The 26499-nt window shown below is 41.4% G+C and overlaps 2 protein-coding genes across 10 annotated transcripts in view; one reads left to right on the forward strand and one right to left on the reverse strand.

Annotated features, from left to right (window-relative positions):
* Positions 1–18398, reverse strand: part of CBFA2T2 (CBFA2/RUNX1 partner transcriptional co-repressor 2) — a 141345-nt gene extending 122947 nt beyond the window's left edge. For 5 of the 7 annotated variants that reach the window (XR_006215516.1, XM_042980604.1, XM_042980603.1 and 2 more), the window contains exon 1: positions 18223–18397. Coding sequence is in view for 5 of the 7 variants with exons in the window: in XM_042980604.1 (XP_042836538.1) it covers positions 18223–18256 (34 nt within the window). In the remaining 2 variants the exon portion in view is untranslated. Of the gene's footprint in view, positions 1–14923; positions 15008–18222 lie in introns of all 7 variants that reach the window. The other 2 variants (XM_042980605.1, XM_042980602.1) reach the window with 2 other exon arrangements.
* Positions 18399–18661: 263 nt separating this feature from the next.
* The window catches only part of SNTA1 (syntrophin alpha 1), a 70742-nt gene continuing 62904 nt past the window's right edge, over positions 18662–26499 (forward strand). The window contains exon 1 of one of the 3 annotated variants that reach the window (XM_042980613.1): positions 18662–18765. The gene's annotated coding sequence lies outside the window, so the exon portion shown is untranslated. Of the gene's footprint in view, positions 18766–24307; positions 24402–26499 lie in introns of those variants that run through there. The other 2 variants (XM_042980614.1, XM_042980615.1) reach the window with 2 other exon arrangements.

Consider the following 26499-nt stretch of genomic DNA (forward strand, 5'->3'; position numbering starts at 1 on the left):
CGGCAATCAAAAGAATGAAATCTTGCCATTTGCAACTATGTGGATGGAACTAGAGGGTATTATGCTAAGTGAAATTAGTCAGTCAGAGAAAGACAAACATCATATGACTTCACTCATATGAGGACACAGAACAGATGGGGGGTGCCTGGGTGGCTCAGTCAGTTATGCGTCCAACTTCAGCTCAGGTCCATGATCTCACGGTTCGTGGGTTCGAGCCCCGCATCGGGCTCTGCGCAGACAGCTTGGAGCTTGGAGCCTGGAGCCTGGAGCCTGGAGCCTGCTTTGGATTCTGTGTCTCCCTCTCTCTCTGCTCCTCCCCCGCTCATGCTCTGTCTCTCTCTCTGTCTCTCTCTGTCTCTCTCTCTGTCTCTCCTTCAAAAATAAATAAAAACATAAAAAAAAAAATTAAAAAGACACAGAACAGATGAACACAATTGAAGGGAAGCAAAAATAATATAAATACAGGGAGGGAGTTGGGGCGACTGGGTGGCTCAGTTGATTGAGCACCCGACTTCGGCTCAGATCATGATCTCACAGTTTGTGAGTTTGAGCCCCACATTGGGCTGTGTGCTGACAGCTCGGAGCCTGGGGCCTGCTTTGGATTCTGTGTCTCCCTCTCTCTGCCCCTCCCCTGCTCACGCTCTGTCTCTCAAAAATAAATAAATGTTTAAAAAAAAAACAAGAAAGAGTCCCACACTCCACCAACTGAGCCAGCCGCCTGCCTCAAGATTTACTGTCTTTTAATTCATGGAAGCAGAGATTGTGGAATGAGAAGAACCTCAAAGACCCTTTATCTTTTGCCTTTTCTGTATCTAGAGCATTACTTCTCAAAAAGTCTGTGTACCCATTATGTGCACATAATAGGGGCTCAAACTGAGTTCAAGGACACAGAGGCAGCTAAAGCAGAGCATCATCCCATCACTGTCTATGTTTTTGTGCTGATAAAAGGCAGTTTCATAAAAGTGAGAAGAAGCTGACTTATTAACACAAGCACAAAGCTTATAACCAACAATAACTGAAAATAACATAACGCCAGAGTTCCTCAGGAAAAGCTGATCAGCAAGTTGACAATATGAGTTAGTAATGTTCGCTGTCAAAAGATGCACCATATGTCAGAAGTATTTACAGGGTACCAAGTTCCATCTCAACTTTTCCTTAATGCTAGAATATAAAGGAATGTAATCCTACCAGCATCACTGAATATAAAGTGATGGCAGGAGGGAAAGGACAGAAACTGTTTCAAACGGGGTGCCTGTGGCTCAGTCGGTTAAACATCTGACTTCAGCTCAGGTCATGATCTCACTGCTCCTAGGTTCAAGCCCCACGTTGGGCTCAGTGTAGACTGCTCAGAGCCTAGAGCCTGCTTTGGATTCTGTGTCTCCATCTCTCTCTGTCCCTCCCCACCCCCCTTTCTCTCAAAACTAAATAAACATTAAAAAAAGAAAAGAAAAGAAAGAAAGAAATTGTTCCAAACAATGGCTGTTAACCAGGAAGAAATGGTGGAGAATCCCCTGGGAGGCTATTTCCAAAAACCACCAGGACATCCTTCCAAAGAATGGATCAAGATATGAGTGCCCTATTGATATTCTAATAACTCCCATAGTAATTCTGATCACACCACCAATCCACCCATCCTGACTCTCACCCCAAGGAAAACCAGTGTCCCAGTCATCTAGAACCAGAGGCTTAAAACAAAAGCTTACAAGAGTCTGTATAGAGTTGGAGAAACTGTTTAATCAGTAAGCCAAACAGTTGTACAATTTATTTCCTATTCTTTAAAACCAGAAGTAAACAAAACAAAAAACTGAAAGGTTTAGCAACAGCTATATAATTCCTGAAATTCTGAGCTGTACTATTCTTTTTCTTCTTCCTTGAGTCTTTCTTTTTTCTTTAAGTAACCTCTACCCACAATGTGGGGCTTGAACTCACGACCCCCAGATCCAGCATCACATGCTCTACGGACTGAACCAGCTAGGAGCAGCCTCCTTAACTTGCAGTCTCCTTAAACTTCTTTTATGTTAAACCACTCACTAAAACACTCAACATCCTAGTGAGTAGGTCAGACCTCAGTATTTCATGCTAATGGCAATCTGTCGGCAGTATTAATGTGCAGTACAACCATCTATAGCAATTCTCCCAGAAAGACTTTTTGTAGCTGTTAATACGGTAAGTTTACAGCACTAAGCAAGATGTCACCATCAGTGTCAATGTAACAGGTGACTCTTTAATGCCCCTAACCTAGGGATAAATTCTTTAGCCTAACATTCAGTTTTCCACAGTTCTGCCTCAACCTGCCTACACTCCTCTCCTTTACTCAGTAAGTATCTTGCACCGTCCAGGCTGGACGTCTTTTCTTATTCCAAGAGTTGATAACTAAAGCAATCTGCCACCCCACCCCCTTCAAACCTTGCCCATAGCCTGTTTCAGTAAAGGCTGTCGCTGACAAGTTCTACACTAAAAAAAGGAGGAATGGGCACCTGGGTTGCTCAGTCAGTTGTTAAAGTGTCTGACTTTGGCTCAGGTCATGACCTCATGGTTCCTGGGTTCAAGCCCCCCATCAGGTTCTATGCTGACAGTTTGGAGCCTGCTTCGGATTCTGTGTCTCCCTCTCTCTCTGCCCCTCTCCTGCTTGCACTCTATCTCTCTCAAAAGTAAACATTAAACATTAAAATAAATAAATAAGAAGGAGGATATGTGACAGAGACCATATGTCCCATAAAGCCTAACATATTTATTCGGCCCTTTATAGAAAGTTTGCCAACTCCTGGCTTATTCCATCTCTCAGGACCTGAAATGATTTCCTTTATCCCATTTCTCCATATCTACCAATCCAAGATCCATCAAAACGCAGCTATTTAGTGAAGCCTTTCTTGCTACACCTTCAATGATACATGCTCTTCCTCTTTTAAATTTATCTCCTCTACCTCCCTTAGCATAAGGTATCTCTTTTGGAATTACAGGGCTGGTTTCCAAACCCAAAATACAGATGAAAGGTCTGACAAGAAGGCTACTGCATTAACCCAATTATTTTGCTGCTTCCTGTCTTGCTCCTTTGAATCCATCTTCATACGACCACCAGAATACTCTAGAACGCTATATTACCCATGTCATTCCCTCATCCTTTCTATTGCTCTCCACTAGCTATAGAATAAAATCCCAGCATAAAACCCTGACCCCTCCCTGCTTCTCTAATCTTATCTTCTGCTATTCTTCCCCTAGTACTTTATTTTCCAATAACATAACTGCTTTTAGTACCCCCCAAAACCCAGCCCATTCCTAACTTCCCCCATCTCCTACACCTTCACGTGAGTACAAAAAGTGTATACTATCTCCAGAGAGTAATTTAGCAACATCCATCAAAATTACACAAAGTGGGGGTGGATGGGTGGCCCAGCCGGTTAAGTGTGCGACTCTTGATTTCTGCTTAAGTCACGATCTCTGGGCTGAGGGATGGAGCCCCTTGTTAGGCTGAGTGTGGAGCCCGCTTAAGATTCATTCTCTCTCTCTCTCTCTCTCTCTCTCTCTCTCTCTCTCCCTCCCTCCCTCCCTCCCTCCCTCCCTCCCTCCCTCCCCCCACCCCCGGCCCTCTTGTGCTCACTCTCTAAAAAATAAAAAAAATTTTAAAAAAGAGCAGCAGTCTGGTTGTCTCAATGGGTAGAACACGTGACTCTTGATCACAGGGTCCTAACTTCAAGCCCCACACTGGGCATAAAGCAGCTTACTCTACAAAAAAAAAAAAAAAAAGGGCAGGGGCACCTGGGTGGCTCAGTAGGTTGAGTTTCCAACTCTTTTTTTTTTTTTTAATGTTTATTTATTTTTGAGACAGAGAGAGGCAGAGCATGAACAGGGGAGGGGCAGAGAGAGAGGGAGACACAGAATCTGAAACAGGCTCCAGGCTCTGAGCAGTCAGCACAGAGCCCGATGTGGGGCTCGAACTCACGGACTGTGAGATCATGACCTGAGCCGAAGTCAGACGCCCAACTGACCAAGCCACCCAGGCGCCCCCCAACTCTTGATTTCAGCTCAAGTCATGGTCTCAGGGATGTGGGATTGAGCCACGTGCCTGACTCTGTGTCTGGCTCTGTGCTGGGCATGCAATCTACTAGAGACTCTCTCTCCTTCTGCCCTTTGCTCATGTGCTCTCCCTCTCTCTAAAGTATAAATAAATAAATAAATAAATAAATAAATAAATAAATAAACCACCCCATTTACACATCTGGCGGGAAAAAGGGGAGAGGAATTTAATTACCTCAATATTTACTCTCAATGTGGTTCAGCACTTCTTCAAATCAAGACATTTCAGTGAAACCTCCTAACAACTGCTGGGTTTAAACCTCTCTATGGAGGTTTTACCGAGACGGCATGTGTTCGCAGAAACCATTCTTTCTCGTCTATCAGTATTGGAGAACTTTGCTGCTATGGTCACAAGGCAGGGGCTTCTCTTCCTAAGGAACCAACAGCAGTTGACAGCACTCACTCCTGTAGTCAGTGTTACTTGATTTTCATTCATCTAGTTCCTTCCTTCTCTTCTCTCCATACCAAACCCTCCAGAAGGGCAACTACAGCTCTCTCCTACAAACATATTTGAAAAATTGGAACACCAAAATTCCTTCTTTGAAGTTTCAAAAGCAAATCACTCAGTAGCAAATTACTCTGCCTTTAAAAAAAAAAAAAAATGAATTTTCACTACCTGCCAAAACCAACAAGTCAGCATCTACAAATTACTAGGTCCAGATGAAATTTAAGAACTATTTACCTGAAAAAAAATAAAATTAAAAATTAAAAACTATTCATCTAGAGTCAGGAAAACACTCCATTGCTGAGAATCAATCAAATATTCTCCCAAAAGGTGAACAAAAATCCTGAAATTTATTTGAAACTAAGAAATTAAAGTTATTCTGAAATTTTACTAAGACAGAAGCACCAAGAAAACAATGAAACCATACAACATAAATTGTTTTTTCACCTAAGTCTGGCATTACATGATAAATTTGTTCCTAAAAGTACACATCTCATTTCTATTACATTGAATTGCATTTTAAATGATTGAAGAGCTACCCCAGAGTAACTTTTCAATACAATACACAACCATATACCCCCACTGTACAGACAACAACAATCTGGAAACAAACAGGTTTACCAACTGAACTCCACTTGGTTGGTATTTCACAGAAACATGGATTAACAATTCTGAAGCCACTTTCTGTATATTCTAAGATTGGGGAATAAGTAATGTTGTAGATTGTGTGAGGCAGGTTTATTATCCCTTAGCAAGAGAAGAGACTTAAAAATACAAAAAAGAGAAAGAATAAATGAACTTTTAGGGGTGCCTGGGTGGCTCAGTTGGTTGAGCATCAACTCTTGGTTTTGGCTCAGGTCATGATCTCATGGTTCACGGGTTCGAGCCCCACATCGGGCTGTGTGCTGACGGCACGAAGTCTGCTTGGGATTCTGTCTCCCTCTCTCTCTGCCCCTCCCCTGCTCGCTCTCTATCTTTCTCTCAAAAATAAATAAATAAACATTAAAAAAAAAAAAAAGAACAAATGAACTTTTGGTATTGGAGGCATGAGTATAAACTCATGACCTTTATTATATATAGATATAAGTAGAGACAAAGTGAGGTGGGTGTGTATATGTATATGCATATGTATGTATACGAATACATTTCCTAGCTCTGTCCATTAAAAGAATCTAGAAGCAATCCTATCACATAGCAATAAGCACACATAGCACCCAGATCTTGATTTCAAAATAATCTTCTCCATTAACAGGAATTATGAGAGAAACATCTTGGAGAAATAGCTGATTCCAAGGCTCAGGTAGAAAGAGACGATAATAATAATAATAAATATATATTTTTAAATAATACATATATATATTTTTTTTTTCAAAAAAAGGAAAGAAGATAAGCCTGGATTACCTTTTTGTGCCAGAAAATAAAGTAGTAGCCCCAAGAATGTTAGAAACCTGTCCAAAGGATACAAGAACTAGCTTGAAGGGGCTCCTACTGGGATAATGTGAACACCACAATAAACAACAGATTATAACCTACTGAATAAAATAAGAATCTTTATCAATATATATAAGGAAGTATGGCTAAGAAAATGCTCTGGGGGCGCCTGGGTGGCTCAGTTGGTTAAGCGACTGGCTCTTTATTTCAGCTCACATCACAATCTCACAGTTTGTGGGTTCAAGCACTGTCAGTGCAGAGCCTGCAGAGCCTGCTTGGGATTCTCTCTCCTCCTCTCTCTCTCTCTGCCCCTCCCCCACTCACACGGGTTTTTGTGTACTTCTTTCTCTCTCAAAAAAAATAAACTTAGGGGCGCCTGGGTGGCTCAGTCAGTTAAGCGGCTGACTTCGGCTCAGGTCATGATCTCACGGTCTGTGAGTTCGAGCCCCGCGTTGGGCTCCGTGCTGACAGCTCAGAGCCTGGGGCCTGTTTCAGATTCTGTGTCTCCCTCTCTCTGACCCTCCCCTGTTCATGCTCTGTCTCCCCCGTCTCAAAAATAAATAAAAAATGTTAAAAAATAAATAAATAAATAAACTTAAAAAAAAAAAGAAAATGCTATGTAGAATATTAAATAGTAACTGAAGAAAAACTAATAGGAATACATAATCATGGGGGTACACGGGTGCCTCAGTCAACTGAGCGGCCAGTTTCAGCTCAGGTCATGATCTCACAGTTTGTGACATCTCAGTTTGCTGTCAGCACAGAGCCCACTTAGGAACCTCTGTCTGCCTCTCTGCACTTACCCCACTCATGCATGTGTGTGTTCTCTCTCTCTCTCTCTGTCTCTCAAAAATAAACAAACATTAAAAAAATTTTCTTTAATTATTTCTTGATTTGATATGTGTATTGTAGTTATGTAAGAATGTCCTAGTTTACTGGAAATATACATTATGTTATTTGGGGTAAAGTAATATGCAATATAAATGGAATCATAATATAGAAAAGTAGCAAAACATTGACATCTGGAGAATCAGGGTGAAGAGCATATAGGAACGTTAATATTACTCTTGCACTTTTTCATTAAGTTTGAAACTATGTCAAAATACGAAGTTAAAGGCGCTTGGCTGACTCAGTGGGTAGAGCATGTGGACTCTTGAACTGAGGGTTGTGAGTTCAAGCTCCATGCTGGGTACAGTTTTCTTAAAAATAAAATAAAATGCAGCCAGGAGGAGGTCAAACTTTCACTCTTCGCAGACAACATGATACTCTGTATGGAAAACCCAAAAGATTCCACCAAAAAACTGCTAGGATCCATGAATTCAGGAAACTTGCAGAAAATAAAATCAATGCAAAGAAATCAGTTGCATTCCTATACACCAATAATGAAGCAACAGAAAGAGAAATCAAGGAATCGATCCCACTTACAATTGCACCAAAAGCCATAAAATACCTAGGAATAAATCTAACCAAACAGGTGAAAAATCTATACACTGAAAACTATAGAAAGCTTATGAAAGAAATTGAGAAAGACAGAAAAAAATGGAAAAAGATTCCATGCTCCAGGATAGGAAGAACAAATATTGTTAAAATGTAAATACTACCCAAAGTAATCTACATATTCAATGCAATACCTATCAAAACAACACCAGCATTCTTCACAGAGCTAGAACAAAGAATCCTAAAATTTGTATGGAACCAGAAAAGACCCCAAATAGCCAAAGCAATCTTGAAAAAGAAAACCAAAGCAGGAAGCATCACAAACCCTGACTTCAAGTTGTATTACAAAGCTGTAATCATCAAGACAGTATGGTACTGGCACAAAAACAGACACTCAGATTAATGGAACAGAATACAGAACCGAGAAATGGATCCACAAACGTATGGCCAACTAATCTTTGACAAAGCAGGAAAGAATATCCAATGAAATAAAGACAGTCTCTTCAGCAAGCGGTGCTGGGAAAACTGGACAGCGACATGCAGAAAAATGAACCTGGACCACTTTCTTACACCATACATAAAAATAAACTCAAAATGGATAAAAGACCTAAACGTAAGACAGGAAGCCATCAAAACCCTCAAGGAGAAAGCAGGCAAAAACCTCTTTGACCTTGGCCGCAGCAACTTCTTCCTCAACATGTCTCCGGAGTCAAGGGAAACCAAAGCAAAAACGAACTATGGGGACCTCCTCAAAATAAAAAGCTTCTTGGGGCGCCTGGGTGGCTCAGTCGGTTAAGGGTCTGACTTCAGCTCAGGTCATGATCTTGCGGTCCGTGAGTTCGAGCCCCACGTCGGGCTCTGTGCTGACAGCTCAGATCCTGGAGCTTGTTTCCAATTCTGTGTCTCCCTCTCTCTCTGACCCTCCCCCGTTCACACTCTGTCTCAAAAATAAATAAACGTTTAAAAAAAAAAAAAAGCTTCTGCACAGTGAAGGAAACAATAAGCAAAACTAAAAGGCAACCGACAGAATATGAGAAGATATTTGCAAACGACATATCAGATGAAGGGTTAGTACCCAAAATCTATAAAGAACTTATCAAACTCAACACCCAAAAAACAAACGATGCAATGAAGAAATGAGCAAAAGACATGAATAGACACCTCTCCAAAGAAGACATCCAGATGGCCAACCAACACATGAAAAAATACTCAATATCACTCATCATCAGGGAAATACAAATCAAAACCATGATGAGATACCACCTCACACCTGTCAGAATGGCTAACATTAACAACTCAGGCAACAACAGATGTTGGCGACGATGCAGAGAAACATGATCTCTTTGCACTGCTGGTGGGAATGCAAACTGGTGCAGCCACTCTGGAAAACAGTACGGAGGTTCCCAACAAAATTAAAAATAGAACTACCCTACAACCCAGCAATTGCACTACTAGATATTTATCCCAGGGATACAGGTATGCTGTTTCCAAGCGACACATGCACCCCAATGTTTATAGCAGCACTGTCAACAATAGCCAAAGTATGGAAAAAGCCCAAATGTCCATCCATGAATGGATAAAGATGCGGTATATACATACAATGGAGTATTACTCGGCAATCAAAAAGAATGAAATCTTGCCATTTGCAACTATGTGGATGGAACTAGAGGGTATTATGCTAAGCGAAATTAGTCACTCAGAGAAAGACAAATATCCTTTGACTTCACTCATATGAGGACTTTAAGAAACAGAACAGATGAACATAAGGGAAGGGGAGCAAAAATAATATAACAGGGAGGGTGACAAAAACAGAGGAGACTCTTAAATATGGAAAACAAACAGAGGGTTATTGGAGGGGTTGTGAGAAGGGGGAGGGGCTAAATGGGTAAGGGGCATTAAAGAATCTACTCCTCAAATCATTGTTGCACTATATGCTAACTAACTTGGATATAAATTTAAAAAATAAATTAAATAAAAATACCGGATAAATAAATAAATAAATAAAATACAATAAAATGGGGCATTTGGTTGGCTTAGCCGATAGAGCATACAACTCTTGATCTAGGGGTTGTGATTTCAAGCCTCATACTGGGTACAGAGATTACTTAAAAATAAAATCTCAAAAATAAATAAAATAAAATAAAATAAGACAAGACAAGACAAGACAAGACAACAACAACAATCACTTAGCCAGACCAACCCACCAAGAGAAAACTGAGGTGAAGCTTACAAAATCTGGAGCTACTGAACTCTAAGCAGTTCTAGGAGGCTAGAGAATGAATGCCTGAGGAACTAAAACATAACCTCTTCCCTTCCTGTTCCCCTCACCACTCAGAACTTCCCTCTCCTAAACCATCTCCACCTTTAATCTCAGCCACAAAGAGGGCTTGCTTTATGCCTGCCTTCTCCCTGCAAGGTTGGCCCCACTTCTCTAGAAAGAAACAAAAATCAAAGACATAACCACTTTCTCAAAATTAAGGACCAAAAAACCTAGTCATATTTTTGGTAGAGAAAAATGTCACTGGTATTTTAGATTTTATAGAGAGGGGAGGCAGAGAACAGGTAGTCATAAGGAGACTGTAAACTAGCTAAAAAATACATGGGAATTAGAGGAAACTGTATAATTAGTGTAGCTCTAGGGATTTAAGGTAAAAATGAATAAATTTCTGCTGGTGAATGTCTGTTCTCACGTGCCTTCGAAAAATTAAAAGCAGGCATGACCTCTGCAAGGAGATGGCTAAGTTAACAAAGGAATAAGAGAAACATTTGTAAGAGAGGAAAAGGTCAAAGTAGTGTGTCAAGGGAGCTGTGCTATGCCTGGTATTAACATTTCACTTGAGCTGCTGGAGAGGTCAGATTACATATTTGTCGCCATCAGCTAATTTAATTGAAAGGTCTAGCCGACTCCAAGGCTATAAATTCAGACAGAAGGATACCTAGCTCTGGGTTATTCTAAATTTTACTTTGATTTCTGCATTTAATTATGGCAATACAAAATAGAAGGACAGAGTCAAATCTTAAGGAGACACGTTCCAAAGAAAAGGTTCACTGCATAAATCCATGAACTATATTGGATGATCCACATTTGACAGCTCCTCACAGGGCCATGCAAAATTACTATGGACATTTCTTGGGCTTTTGATGTTCACTGCCATCATCTGTTTCACTGCTAAGACCAGGAAACATATGGGATGAATTGGTAAAGGATGCTGAGAGTTTCTGTTGCTTTTTTTTTTCTTTCAATCAGGATACCTCTGAACAAGACCAAGACCTAGTACAGTAGTCGTCTTTAAATCATATTCCAATTCCTAGGGCATTTTTAAATAAGAAAAGATGGTAGGCAAAGAAAGTTGCAGAAGATAGATGGTGGGAAATCATTTTCAGGGAACACTGGGGTCCAAGGAACACATGTTTAAAAACCTCTAGTCTAGTTGGCAAAAAGCAGAAGCCATGTGATAGTAAAAAACAGTGGATTTTGGACTCAGATCTCAATGTAAAATGAGTAAACTCAACACCAGGATTGAACTAAGTTTGAACAGTGCATCTGCTACTGATTAACTGTGTGACCTTGGGCAATTTATTTAAGTTCTCTGAGTCTTATTTCCTTATCTGTGAAACAGAGATATTGACTCCCTCCCAAGGTTGTTCCAAGAATTACATGAGATGACTTAAGTGAAAAGCACCCAGCAGAAAATTTAGCAAAGAACCCTTTTTAAAAGAAGACTTAAAAATCAGATTCAGGGGCACCTGAGTAGCTCAGTTGGTTATGTGCCCGACTTCCACTGAGGTCATTATCTCAAGGTTCATGGTTTCAAGCCCTGCGTCAGGCTCTGTGCTGACATCTCAGAGCCTGGAGTCTGCTTCAGATTCTGTGTCTCCCTCTCTCTCTCTGACACTCCCCCACTCATGCTCTGTCTCTTTCTGTCTCTCAAAAATAAATAAACGTTAAAAAAAAAAAAAAAAGTCAGATTCAGGGGCACCTAGGTGGCTCAGTTAAGCGTCAGACTTCAGATCAGGTCATGATCTCACGGTTCGTGGGTTCAAGCCCTGCATCAGGCTCTGTGCTGACAGCTCAGAGCCTAGAGCCTGCTTCGGATTCTGTGTCTCCCTCTCTCTCTGACCCTCCCCCGCTTGGATGCGCACACGCTCGCTCTCTGTCTCTCAAAAATAAATAAATAAACTTAAAAAAAAAAAGTCAGATTCATTCAGTCAATATATCTGCAATGGACTCATTTCACAAGTTTAATTTATGGTACCCCAGCCCCTATAATTTCAGATAGCCTCAAGGCCTTCAAGGGTCCAGAGACAGAAACCAGAGACAAAGGCAAAAAGCTACTTAACCAGCCATAATAAAACCCAGAGACAGGATCTGTCACATGTACATATACTGGCTCATATTGCACATGGGGCCAGTTAGTATAGCGACAGTGAGGCCCCTCTTCTTGGTAATCTTACCAGAGTAGAAAAAATAACCAGGGAGAGATTGTCCCTCATTAGCCTTCAAGCTTTCAGGAATTGAAGTAAATCTTTACAATTCAGTGACTGCTTTCTATAATATGAGGCTCATAACAGTACTCTAACACTAAGGAAAGAGGATAAAACTGGCAGGTGAGAAATCTTTTTTTTACACCTCTTTCCTCCTTTTTTTTCCTTATCCTTATCCTTTCCTTAGCCTGGAACTTATTAGTATATTAACCCATCTTGTTCCTAGTGCTGCATTTGTTCATTGGACACTATCTTTTAAATGATCTTTTCTGCCTAAAAGCCTTTTTTAATTCAAATAACTAATCATAAAGTCTAGATTTGCATGTCCCACGACAGGCTCAAGAACAAGCTTAAAGTCGATCTTTGCTTACTTTTAGAATCTATTTGTATGTAGGAAAGCCAACAGGTTCCAAACCAGCACAAATGCATTCAACAGTCAAAGATGAAGACAGAAATCAAGTGAAGAAGTCCCAACTCTCCAATTAACCAAAGTCAATAACCCTCTCAAAACAACTGAAATCAAAGGATAACTTTGTTCCTAATAGGAAAACCTATACCCAATTCGAACACTAGGACTCACTGAAATTCCACACAAGGACTCACTGAAATATCAACTCTAAATTAACATCCAGATAGCAAGTAACTAAGTAAAGTTTTGTAGCAATATTATTACTCTAAAAGCCTTCAGCTCACTTTGACTCTGCCATGGGATAGAGGTGAGAGATGAGGCAACAAAGGTTCTGAACATCACCCTCAAAAAGGGGAGAAACAACCAGAAAAAGTTCTGTAGTGCAGTAATATTTAGATATCTGTAAGTACTGCTTCCCTTCCCTTATAAGTGCTATATTCTCAGCCTGATGGACTCAGGGCTTGATCTCAAGACTGTGAGATCATGACCCGAGCCAAAACCAAGAGTTGGACACTTAACCAACAAAAACCCCCAGGTATCCCTTAAATAACTTTTCAAATGTAGGAACTTCACAGTGACGGAGTGTAGGAACAGGGGTTTGATTTTCCCATTCATTGATGGTCAACACATTTTTTTTAAGGTACTCTCTATATCCAAAGTGAGGCTGGAACTCACAACTCAAAAGTCACATGCTCTATCAACTGAGCTAGCCAGATACTCTGAAGGCCAACATATTTTTAAAACATTTTTTTTAATGTTTACTTATTTTTGAGTGATGGAGCGTGAGCAGGGGAGGGGCAGAGAGAGAGAGGAAGACACAGAATTTGAAGCAGACTCTGAGCTGTCAGCATGGAGCCCCGATGTGGGGCTCAAACTCGCAGGTCGTGAGATCATGACCCGAACCGAAGTTGGATGCTTAACTGACTGATCCACCCAGGCACCCCAACACATTTTTTTTTAAGTTTATTTATTTATTTTGAGAGAGAGAGAGAGAGAGCAGGGGAGGGGCAGAGAGAGAGAGGGAGAGTCTGAATCCCAAGCAGGCTCTGCACTGTCAGCACAGAGCTCAACACGGGGCTCAAACTCACAAACCATGAAATCATGACCTGAGCTAAAGTCAGATGCTTAACCAAGTGAGCCACCCAGATGCCCACTTTTTTTTTTTAAGATTTTTTTTTTTTTAAGTAATCTCTACACCAGTATGGGACCTGAACTCACAGTCCCAAGATCAAGAGTTGCAAACTCCATGGACTGAGTCAGTGAGGTGCCCCAGTTAACACATTTTTAAATAACAGTTACTTTAATGTCAACAACTTAGGCTCTGCAGTCAGAAAGATCTAGATTTTAATCTGGGCTTGGTCACTTATTAGTTCTATAATGAGTCAATTTCTTGATTTGTAAAATCAGGACATATACCTACCTAAAAGAGTGGAGGATTAAAAGGCAAAAAGTTTATGACATCTGGCCCAAAATAAACATGGACTATTAGGGATTATTATTATTATTCTTAGGCAAGAATTATCCTCATTTATAGATTAAACAAATGGAGTCTCAGAAGTTAAAAAACTTCCCAGAACTGGGCCTCAAACCCAAAGTCTGCCTCCAAATTTTGCTTTTCCATTACGGATCGACAATGTATGATGATATGCGATCATGCACATCTCTGCCTTTTTTTGGTTTTTTGTTTACTTTTGGGAGGGACAGAGTGCAAGCTGGGGAAGGGCAGAGAGAGAGGGAGACACAGAATCTGAAGTGTCTCTGAGCCATCAGCACAGAGCCCGATGCAGGGCTCAAACCCATGAACTGTGAGACCATGACCTGAGCTGAAGTTGGACACTTAACTGACTGATCCACCCAGGCACCCTATCTCTGCCTTTTTAAATAGGCTACTAACTGAAATTTAACAGGTCTTGATTGTGTGGTCACACATTATGGTGCTTTTAATTGTATTCTTTTTTTTTTTTTTCTTATCCAATAGTTTAGGCGAAAAGGGCTAAATGCATCAATGTGGCATAGTACTTAAGGACCACAGGAGAGGATGAGACCCTGTCTCTCATTGTCAGTATGCTTACCTGGGATAGCCTCCCATCTCTCCATCTGATTTGTGGCTTTTTAAATCTGCTTGTGAAGGGGCATCTGGCTGGCTCAACTGGAAGAGCATGCAAATGCTTGATCCTGGGGTCCTGAGTCTGAGCCCCACGTTGGGTATAGAGATTACTTAAACACATAAATAAACTTTAAAATCTGCTTATGACCTGGGCTCAGACAGGTATCTTTGTTTGGAGAATGTGCAGAATATGAGTGAGCTCTAAGTGAAAGTCTGAGGTGTTATGCTATTAACTAGGTATAAAAGTTTTAATCATAGTCATGGTCCCAGCAAGAAAGATAACACACTCCAGAGTAAGGAGGGTTTAATAACAGGACCAAATAGGTAATAATCACAAGGAATAGCTGTAGTATCCTGGGACTAGTGAGAGCACTTCTAAGCCTGAGGAACAAAGGAAACTAAAATTTTGCAAATCCAAAGGAGTGAGTGGCAGAAAGAACCCTCCTTTCGAGGAATAGCAATCTTCAATCAAGGGACACAGCCAGCCAGAGGCAACACCCACAGGAAGAGAGAAAGGAAATTAAAATTCCCTAACCTTAGATGAGAAGGAAGCTCTTGATGTAGTTCACATAAGTCAGCCTTCCAGGGCAGAGAAAAGGCAACAGATGGAAAGTAGGACCTAGAAGAGCAAATGGAAGGTACCTAATTCAACCTCCAGGAAGTCTTTCAGGTAAACTTTCCCATCTCTTCTTTCATGCTAATGGACAAATGCCAGATAAGGAAAGGGTTACTGAACACGACAATTCTCACCCCTTTTGAATTAGGAAAGGCACAGGGCCTGTCTACCATATTTGTAATCAAGTTTGTTCACTAGCAAGTGTGGTCATTTACCATTCTACTTGTAATTTCACAATTCTTTGAAAGTCCAATAATTTACAGACCTTTCTCCAGCCTTAGGGACTTTCCACTTACCTTGTTAGGCAAAATAAGATCACAAAAATGCAGGAGCTTACATTTAGGAGTTTATATTCTTAGATAACTAAGAAGGCAGAATGAGGTCAAGTGTCACCAGAGAGAAAAGAGCTGCGGTATTGTGGAAAGTTCTGGAATGGGCTTCCTTGCCATCTGGCCCCTGCCGGAACAAGTCCAGCCAGAACTCACTGTTATCCTATCAACAAGGTACACAAAAGCTTCAATCAGGTTCCCTGCAGGTCCAGATCTGGAGAACAACTCACCAAGCACACCAGAGGTCCACCCCTCCTCCTCCTGGAAAAAAAGCCCCTCTTTTTCTTAGGCTGGTCCAAATGTTAACTCCTTATCTGAAACTTACTTGGACCCTCCAAGAACCATTAGTTATGCCAACCCTGTATTCTCAAAAGACTTTGCTTTGAGCACTATCATTATCCACGTACAGGTGCAGGGCCCCTACTAGCCTGTGAGATCCTAAGTCTTCTTTATACCCTCAGGCACGAACTGCACACAGAACACTGTCAAGCACAGTATGAGTACTCCCATATATTATCATATGCATACCACATACATATTACTGATCATCACAAAACTGTAAATGTGGCAGGGGCTCTCATCAACTCAGTTTTACAGATGAGGAAAATAAAGTGCACAAAAAGGCTAAATAACGTGCCCAAAGTCTCAAAGCTAATAGGATTTTGGACCCCAAGATTTCAACCTCAGCACAACTCCAGAACTGAATTTCAACCAACCTCAGAGGTTAAGAAGAAGGTCCCACCACAAGACCAAAGGTCCCCACCCCTAAGATGCCCAGTTATTATTCACCAGCATGTGAAAAAACAATAACTGGAACTTCTACTCACACTTTAGATCATCCTTTTGCAAAAAAGGTCTATTTTTGCATGTTATAAAATGTACCTAACATAGACTACAGTTAATTAGCAATGTAATTGTAACTTAAAACATTCACATGTATGTGCATACTCAACCCTATCTACTAATACAAAGAACATGGAAAAACATTTTAGGCCAGTGCTCTAGACTACTCCCCCGCCCCCCTCCAAGGACTCAGAGCTCCTACATTCTCTGCCCGGCACTTCCATTAAAAACATTAGCCAATCAAGCCTATAGGTAAGCTCCTAGAGGCAAGAGTCTGCTTTTATTCATTTTTGTAAGCCCTACACCAGCACAGGGCCTGGAGCTTAGCAGATGGTCAATGCTGAATCTAACTGTATCACGGGAACCTCACAGAAAAAATCCTCTCAATATTTTAATTCAGTTTACTATATGCTTCCAGATTAAAAGAAAAAGTGTATTAAGTATGCTAAGAATGTAATATAGAATTGTCTTAGGAACACTAAAATAAACAAACATATAAAACTTTGTTACATAATAGAACTAAAATTGTACTTTGGGGACATATTTTAAACTAAAAATTGCATGAAAGAGATTTGGACATAAAACATTTAAGTTCAGATTAAAACTCCTTTCATTTCACAGAGATGGTGCATCTTAGACCTAAAGGGTCAGCTCTGCCTCTCTTTTGTTATAAGCTCCAAGAACAGATCAAACTACGAAAAGCAGCGATTTTGGGCTTGACTATGAAGAGGCATTGCTGGATGCATCTACTTTGCATTTCTTCAATCCAGTATCTAATGAGTGTCAAAGAAGAGAGGCTGTGTAAAGTCTCCCTTTTTTGTGAAGGACGTGGGCTCTGGGGCTAGATCACAGGGTTCCTTCTGTTCCTCAGTTTCATCCTCTGCAAAATGGTCATATTGAAATTCTTAACTCTTATTTACACTGTCACCAGGATTAAACGAAGAGAAAACATGCAAAATGGATTTATTGCTTTCCTCATTTACCTGTCTTCCCCTTCCCCAAACTAAACTTAAAGACTGAGTTTGGTCCATCTAGTTTGTTGTTATATTCCCATGGCTGAGAATGGTACTTTTTACTTAATAGATGATTTAAGAAACAGTGAATGAATAGAATGCAAAATGCCTGCTGCTGAAAAAATGTTAACTATCACTGCTATTGTAACGAGAAACAATTAAAATTTTATTGTTGTTATTAAGAGACACCAGGATCTCAAAATTCTAGGAGGAACACTAGATAAATGCTGGAATGGAGAAATGGAGGTAAGAAAAACAACTGGATCATAAAGCAGGACTAACCTAAGACAAAAATCGTAAAACAAATACACAACTAGAGCCCAATTTCGGGCTTTTCCGAGTGAGGTTCACCCTGGATGAGATTTATCAGCGATTACAGTAATAACAGCTTTCACGCTTGTGTATGTCCCAGTCTGTGCCAAGCATTCTACTGGCCTCACAAACCCAAGAACCGTGGCGGAGGGGATGGGGGTGGGGATGTGGAAATGCTCTCTACACCCCCATTTTGCAGAATGGAACTGAGGTTAGGAAAGACCCAAGGTCACATCCCCTGAGCCGGGGAGCCAGGATGTGAACCCAGGCAGTCTGATCCCCGAGCCTGCACTCAACAGGCCCCCTCAAAGAGGCCATCCTCGCCTCCCCCACCATCCGCCGCACACCCCTCGAAATTGGGCGTGTGGAATACTCCCCCAGAAACAACACTCAGTGGCCTCAGCACCGGGAGGACAAAACAATCCTTGTCCGCGAGTAAGTCCGATGGACGCCGGCCCGGCCTGGGCTCCGAGGCCGCGGTCCCCACAGCTTCATTCGCATCGCGAGCTCCGAGCCCTCCGGGCCGCGCAGGAAGCGCCCGGGCGGCCTCGAGAACCCGGGAAGGCCCGGCCCGCCGCGTGACCTTGGATCTGCCGCCCTGCTTCGGGCCTCAGTTTCCCCAATCTGGCCTGGCGCCGGGGGCCTCTCGGGAGCTGGCGCCTGTGGAGCAGCAGGCCCCTCACACGCCCCCCTCAGCCTCCCGCCTTCCCGCTCTGCTTACGCTGGAAGGCGGCCGCTCCAGGGACGCCCACCATCGCCGCACGCCTCCGCCGTGCGCCTCCCGCCTCCACCCGCGGCCCGGGTCCCTCGGAGGCGCCGCCGCGAGACCTGGAGCAGCAAAGCTCGCCAGCCCCAGCTCCGCCGCTGCCGCTGCCGCCAACGCTGCCGTTAGGCCGCGCGCCGCCCCGCCCCCCTGGTTGGCTCCGCCCCGCCCCCCGGGCACGCCCCCGCCGCGCGCCCGCCCGACCAACGCACACGGAAGCCCGGCCCCAAGACCCGCTCCAGCTAAGCCCCGCCCCTTCCGCGCGAACCTACCGCCCTATCCCGGCGCATCCAGCTTCTCAAGCCCGCCTCCCCTGTGTCACGCGCGCCCGTCACGCGCAAGGCCCACTCGTCTGGCACTGGGCTTCCGGCTGTGGCCTGGGCGGCGACCCAGGCCGGGAGGTGGAGGCAAGGGCCTAGGGGGTGGAGCTTAAGGGGGAGGGGACAGCGCCACACCTGAGTTCTCCAGATTAAGGCCTTGTCGCCCTGAACAAGTCATGGGGTAAGTCACTTACCCCCTTTTGGCCTACTCTGTTATAAATGTCTAAAATGTCATCACAATATTAATAACCGTTAGCTATAATAACCGTTGTATTACTTCATCTTCAGGTGCTACTTTTATACACTCATCCAGTCAATCCTCACAATGAGGGAGAGAGGTATTATTTTCCCTTTTCTATACATGCAGAAAGGGCTTTTCCACCGACCAACTTGCCCACGGGTTACTGTTAACATAAAGCAGAGTTGGGGTTGGATCCTCAAAACTTTGACTTCAGACCCAATTCTTTGAGCTGCCTCGCAAAGAATCAAAAACAGGAATTAAAATTAAAACAGATTAAAAATTCCAAACTCCTCCATGTACAAAGACACCATAAGTAAAGTTTGGTTTCTTTTAAAAGCAAAAGACTGGGATAAAATATTTGCAACATATTCAACAACGAATCAATATTCAGAATAAAGAACTATAAAACATTAAGAAGAAAAAGATAATTCAATAGAAAAATGGTTAGGATGCCTAGATGTCTCAGTCAGTAGAGCATGCAACTCTTGATGTCAGGGTTATGAGTTTGAGCCCCACGTTGGGCATAGAGATTACTTAAAAATAAAGAAAAATGAACAAAGAGGATGAATAGACAATACACAGAAAAGAAAATGTGAATGGCTAATAAACATTAAAATTGATGTTCAGGGACACCTGGGTGGCTCCATGGGTTAAGTATCCAAATCTTGGTTTTGGCTTAGGTCATGATCTCATGGTTTCCAGAGCTCGAGCCCCACATTAGGCTCTGTTCTGACAGCACAGAGCCTGCTTAGGATTCTCTCTCTCCCTCTCTCTCTCTGCCCTTCCCCCACTCATGCTGTCTCTCTCAAAAATGAACTTTAAAAAAAAAAGTTGTGTAAAAAAAAAATAGATGTTCAACCTCTCTTATAGTCAGGAAAACAATGAGTTGCCCTATTTCATGCATTAGAGTTGGAAATTCCATTTGTGGGTCCCCATCCCAAAGAAATACTTGCTTATGTGCACAAAAAGATGCATAGGAAGGAAGTTTATATCAGAATTATTTATAAGAACAAAAATAAAAATTGGCTTGAGTGTCCTACATGGAGAATTAGTGAAATAAACTGTACAAAATAATGTGCAACATGTAAAAAGTAGGTCTACTTGTGGTAATAAGAAAGGGTTTCCAACACATATTGTGAACTGGAAAAGAAAATTGGAGTTCCATGAATTTGTTCTTTTGCTTTACTCCAAGTTGGGGATAATTGGATAATTTTCAACACCTATATATTATATTTACTCTAAAATGGTGTTAAATCGAAGAGCCCACATACCAGAGCCTGGATATACATCATGGCTCCACATTTACCATCTATACAACCTCAGACAAGTCATTTCATCTTTCTGAGCCTCAGCAAGTGGCTCATGATAGCTTACAAGATTGTTGCATGAAAAACACAGTCCTGGTACATTTTTTAAATGTTGCAATTATTATTATATGCACTTTTTAAAAAATTTCTCTTCCCACTCTCTCACCCCCACCCCACTCCCAGTCTCTAGCCTTCATGTTTTGAGGTTGCTCAAAAAAATTCCATTATTGGGGTACTTGGCTGGTTCATTTGGTAGAGCATGTGACTCTTAATCTCGTGGTCATAAGTTCAAGTCCCACGTTGGATGTGGAGCCTACTTTAAAAAAATTTTTTTGAGAGAGGCAGAGAGAGAGGGAGAGAATCCCAAGCAAGGTCTACACTGTCAGCGCAGAGCCCAATGTGGGGCTTGAACTCAAGAACCATGAGATTATGACCTGAGCTGAAATCAGGAGCACAACACTTAACCGACTGAGCCATCCAGGCACCCCCCTCCCGCCCCCCCAAAATTTTTTTTTAATTCCATTACCATTTGAATCCTGCTCTATAATGCCTTGCCTTCACTTAGCACTTGGCTATCTGGGATATAATGACTGTGCAACATTTTTAATATTTTTATAACACAGACATTTAAGAAATGTTTGCTGAATTAAGTCTGGGAGGAAGAAAGGAAGAAGGGAAGATAATTAACTGCCCAAGATCATATACTATAAATTGGCTGCCCAGAGAGGCTGCACAAAAAATGTTTTGCCACCATGTTCAGCCCAACAAGCATGAATTCATTTGTCAAACATTTAGTGAGAAATTAGTCCCTAATTCAGTGATTCTCAAAATCATTTGAAGCAAAAAACTGATTTAGAAACCCATGATCAGGAAGATTCCAGGCCTGGAACAGTAAGTGGGCTGCCCTCTAGAGGTGGAGGAAAAGAACAATGCCTTCTACTTCCTGAAGACTCACTTGTCCTGCCTTGCCTAGCCAGACCTGGCTTACTTCTGCGACCACATCTCCATCACCCTCATGCTGACCAGACAGGCCTATTGAGACCCAGTGTATACCAGAGCTCTGAGCCTCAACTGTGGGAGCCATGTTCCTCCTTCCACACAACCACCCCCACTTCACTCCTACTTACTCTTGAGGTATCAGCTTATCTGGTACTCCCTCAGAGAAGCCCTCTCTAACCCTCCAGACTTGTCAGAACTCCTTATATCCACTCCTACAATACCATGCACCTCTTCTCCATGGCATATAACCTATTATTTTCTCCATTTCTGAATTATTATACATCATTCTCTGTAGACCACGAGAACTGTAAAAACTTTGCTTTTTTCACCATTGTATCTCCAGTGTCTGGGACAGAGTTAGAACTCCATAAGTATCTGTTAAATAAATAAGGGAAATATTAAAGCAGAGATAGACACAAGGGGCCGTGAGACTGCAAATAACAGTCTTTCTAGTCTCCCCTTTGATCCCTCCCATCACGTACTGTTGGGGGTCATAGAAGTATATTCAAGAAAGGAAAGAATTAATTTATTCATTAAAAAATATTTATCAAGTACTTATCTTGTGCTATGCCTTGTGCTAGGATAAAGTAATCAATAAGGTAATGCTGCTACCCACATGCAGCTTAGTCTATGGAAACGGACAAGTGGAAGTATAACTTAATGTCAAAAACAGAGTAAGGGAGAGAGAGATGGTTCAAGAGGTATGAGGATTATCATTTTATAGTGGTAGGCAGGAAAGTAGCTCTGAAATTATACATTAAATGAGACCATAGTGAAATGAAGTATCAGATCATAGGAATATCTGAGCGATTGTGTTCTAGGTAGGGAGGACAGCAAATGCAAAGGCCCTGAGTAGGAAATAAACTTCCCGGACGTAAGGCACAAAGTGGTCAATATGATTGAAGCTGTGTGGATGAGAGGAATAGTGGGAAATGAGTCCAGGAGCGGAGGCATAACCAGATATTGCAGGGCTTTGGCACCCACGGAAAAGTATGTGAATTTCATTGTAAGACCAGCAGGAGATTTTGCAGGGTTTGGAGCAGGTTAGTGGCCTAACCTGATGACATTTTGAAAATATGCTTCTACCTCCTGTGGGGAGAATAGATTATAGGGTTAGAAGGCTGAGGGTTAAGATGTCCAGTGGTGGGGCACCTGGCTGGTTCACTTGGTAGAGCATGGGACTCTTGATCTCAGGGTCGTGAGTCTAAACCCCACGTTGGGTGTAGAGCTTATTTTTAAAAAAGGGGGGGGGGGGGCAGGGGGCGGGCAGGGTGGCTCTGTCAGTTGAGCATCTGACATTTGATTTTGGCTCAGGTCATGATCTCACTGTTCCTGGGTTTGAGCCCTGCGTCAGCTCTGCTCTAATAACACAGAGCCTGCTTGGGACTCCCTCTCCTCTTTCTCTGCCCCTCCTCCTCCTCTCTCTGTTTCTCTTTCAAAATAAATAAATAGACAACAACAACAACAACAAACCTGGAAAGAGAAAGCAAATTAAACCCAGAGCAAGCTGATGATAAGAAATAATAATGATAAAAGCAGAACTCAACTGAAGTGAGAAAAGAATAAAAATCAATGAAACCAAAATTTCTAGTTCTTTGAAAAGATTAATAAAGTCGATACACCTTTAACAAGACTAACAAATATATCAATTTGTTATATATATATAAAACAATGTAACAATATATCAATTTTTAAAATGATGGAAGGGGAAAAAAAAAGAATGAAAGAAGGAATGTTAGTATAGACTTCACCAATAGTGAAAGGGTAATAAATAAAAGTTTTATGCCTGTAAATTTGGTAACTCAGATGAGATTGACCAACTTCTTAAAAGACTCAACCCACTAAAACTCACTCAAAAAATTGATAATGTGAATACTCCAATATTTATTTTTTATTTATTTTTTATTTTTTTTGGTAGGGTGGGGGGGGTATTCAGATTCAGTATTTGTTAAATGAATTAAATTTATAGTTAAAGATTTCCTAGCCAAGAAAACTCCAGACCCAAAAGGTTTCACTGGTTTATTCTACCAAATATTTAAGAAGAAATAATGCCAATTTTACATGATATCTTCCAGAAAATAAACAAGGAGGAAGCATTTTCGACTCATTTTATGAAGCCAAGATTACCCTGATAGCAATACCATGCTAACATATTACAAAAAAAGAAAACTAGAGACTAATATGTCTCATGAAGACATATACAAGCAAAAATCTTCAACAAAACAGTAACAAATTGAATTAAACAGTATATAAAAAAGATAGTGCAGAGGGGCCTGGGTGGCTCAGTCAGTTAAGCATTGGACTCTTTTTTTTGTTTTTTTTTTTAACATTTTTTTTTCCTTTAAGCATTGGACTCTTGATTTCAGCTCAGGTCATGATCTCACAGTTCATGGGATCGAGCCCTATGTCAGGCTTTGCGCTGACAGCATGGAGCCTGCTTGGGGTTCTTTCTCTCTCTCCCCACCTCAATCTCTCAAAAGAAATAAACATTGAAAAAAATTTTTTAGGGACGCCTGGGTGGCTCAGTCGGTTAAGCATCCAACTTCGGCTCAGGTCATGATATCACAGTTTGTGAGTTTGAACCCTGCATCGGGCTCTGTGCTGACAGTTTGGAGCCCAGAGCCTGCTTTGGATTCTGTGTCCCATTCTCTCTCTGCCCCTCCCCCACCTGTGCTGTGTCTCAAAGTTAAATAAATGTAAAAAAATAATAATAAATTTAAAAATAAATAAATAAATTTTTTAAAAAGATAGTACCAGGGGCGCCTGGGTGGCTCAGTCGGTTAAGCGTCCGACTTCGGCTCAGGTCATGATCTCGCGGTCCGTGAGTTTGAGCCCCACGTCGGGCTCTGTGCTGACAGCTCAGAGCCTGGAGCCTGTTTCAGATTCTGTGTCTCTCTCTCTCTGACCCTCTCCCGTTCATGCTCTGTCTCTCTCTGTCTCAAAAATAAGTAAACGTTAAAAAAAAAAATTTTTTTTTAATAAAATAAAAATAAAAAGATCGTACCAAAAAAAAGTGCATCATGGTCAAATTGGGATTATCCCGGGAATGCAAGCCTGGTTTAAAAACTTATTTTTTATATATTTTTAAATGTTTATTTTTCAGAGAAAGAGAACATGTACAAGAGCGTGTGTCAGCAGGGGAGGGGCAGAGAGGGAGACAGAGGATCCCAAGCAGACTCTGAGCTGTCAGTGCAAAGCCCAATGTGGGGCTTGAACTCATGAACCGTGAGATCACGACCTGGACTGAAGTTGGATGTTCTATCAACTGAGGTGCCCAAAACTTATGTTTGTTTGTTTGTTTGTTTGTTTTTTAAGTTTATTTATTTATTTTGAGAGAGAGCGGGAGAGGGTATGTGCATGCATGAGCAGGGAGTGGCAGAGAGGGAGAGAGAGAATCCCTAGTAGACTCCAGGCTGTCAGCCCAGAGCCCAACACAGGTCTTGATCTCAGGAACCATGAGAATGTAACCTGAGCCAAGATTGAGAGTTGGTTGCTTAACCAACTGAGCCACTCAGCTGCCCCTGTTTTTTGTTTGTTTGTTTGTTTGTTTAAGATTTTATTTTTAAGTAATTTCTACACCCAATATGGGGCTTGAATTTATGACCCTGAGATCAAGAATTGCAGGTTCCACAGACTGAGCCAACTAGGTGCCCCTAAAAACTTATGTTTACACAAAAACCTGTGCATGACTGTTTATAGCAGCCTTATTCAAAATTACCAAAAACTGGAAATAATTTAAATGTCCCTCAACTAGTGAATGGATAAACAGACTGTGGTACGTTCGTCATACAAATGAACACTATGTAGAGATCAAAAGAAACAAATTTCTGATACTCAAAATAATATGGACGAATTTCAAAGAAGCCAGACTCAGGGTACCTGGCTGGTTCAGTCGGTAGAACATGTGACTCTTGATCTCGGGGTTCAAGCCCCAGGTTGGGTGTAGAGAGTACTTGAAAGAAAGGAAGGAAGGAAGGAAGGAAGGAAGGAAGGAAGGAAGAAAGAAAGAAAGAAAGAAAGAAAGAAAGAAAGAAAGAAAGAAAGAAAAGAAAGAAAGAAAGAGGCCAGACTCAAAAGGTTACATATTCTATAATTCCACTTACAGGATTTTTTTAAAAGGCAAAATTATGGGAACAGAAAATAGATCTGTGTCATCAGACACTTATGGTAGGGGTAAATTATGACTATAAAAGGGCACAGGGAAATTCTGGGGCTGATGGAGCTGTTCTACATCTTGTTTATCATGATGGTTATAGGATTGTATGCATTTATCAAAACTCGTAGAACTGTACATTTTTTAAAGTTCCAAGGAATTTTATGTAAAATTTTCAAAAGTAAATTTAAAAGTGAAAAATTGGGGTGACTGGGTGGCTCACTTGGTTAGGCATTCGACTTGGTTTCAGCTCAGGTCATGATCTCAGGGTTCTGGCTTCGAGCCCTGTCCTGGGCCCTGAGCTGACGGCACAGAGCCTGCTTGGAATTCTCTGTCTTCCTCTCTCTGCCCCTCACCCGCTCGTGCTTTCTCTCTCTCAGAATAAATAAATAAATAAATAAATAAATAAATAAATAAATGTAAGAAAATAAAATAAAATAATATAAAAGTGAAAAATTGAGGGATGCCTGGCTGGCTTGGTTGGTAGAGCATGCAACTCTTGATCTCAGGATCATAAGTTCGAGCCCCACATTGGGCAAATTGTTTATTTGTTTATAATTTTTTTTAAAGTTTATTTATTTATTTTGAGAGAAAGAGAGTGACCAGGGGAGGGACAGAGAGGCAGAGAGAGAATCCCAAGCAGGCTCCATACTGTCAGCACCGAGCCTGATGTGTGAACTGTGAGATCATGACCTGAGCCAAAACCAAGAGTCAGTTGCTTAACTGACTGAGCCACCCAGGAGCCCCAAAGAGTTTATTTTTTAAAAATAAGTAAATGAAATCTTTAAAAACTAAATTAAAGTTAAAAACATAAGTAAAAGTGACAATTTGAAGTATAATGTGTAGGTATGACAAGATGCACAAACCTCAAGCATACAGCTCAATGAATTATTTCAGGCTTAACACCTGTAACGACCACTTATATCATTTTCCACCACCCTAACAGGCTCCCTAGTTTCCCTTTCCAGTCAATACCTGACCTAAAGGTTACCACTATTCTGATCTCTATCATTATAGCAATATGATTGATTTTTGTTTAACAGCTCTATTGAGATATGACTCATATACCATACACTCACCCATTTAAAGTATATAGTATGGTAGTTTTTAGTAGTCACAGAGTTGTGTAACCAGCACCAGAAACCCCATACTCATTAGCAGTTATTCCCCATTCTGCCCATCCCCAACTCTTGTGATTGTTTTTTTTTATTTTTT

Source organism: Panthera tigris, chromosome A3 (genome assembly GCF_018350195.1).
Source record: "Panthera tigris isolate Pti1 chromosome A3, P.tigris_Pti1_mat1.1, whole genome shotgun sequence".
NCBI classification, from domain to species: Eukaryota; Metazoa; Chordata; class Mammalia; order Carnivora; family Felidae; genus Panthera; species Panthera tigris.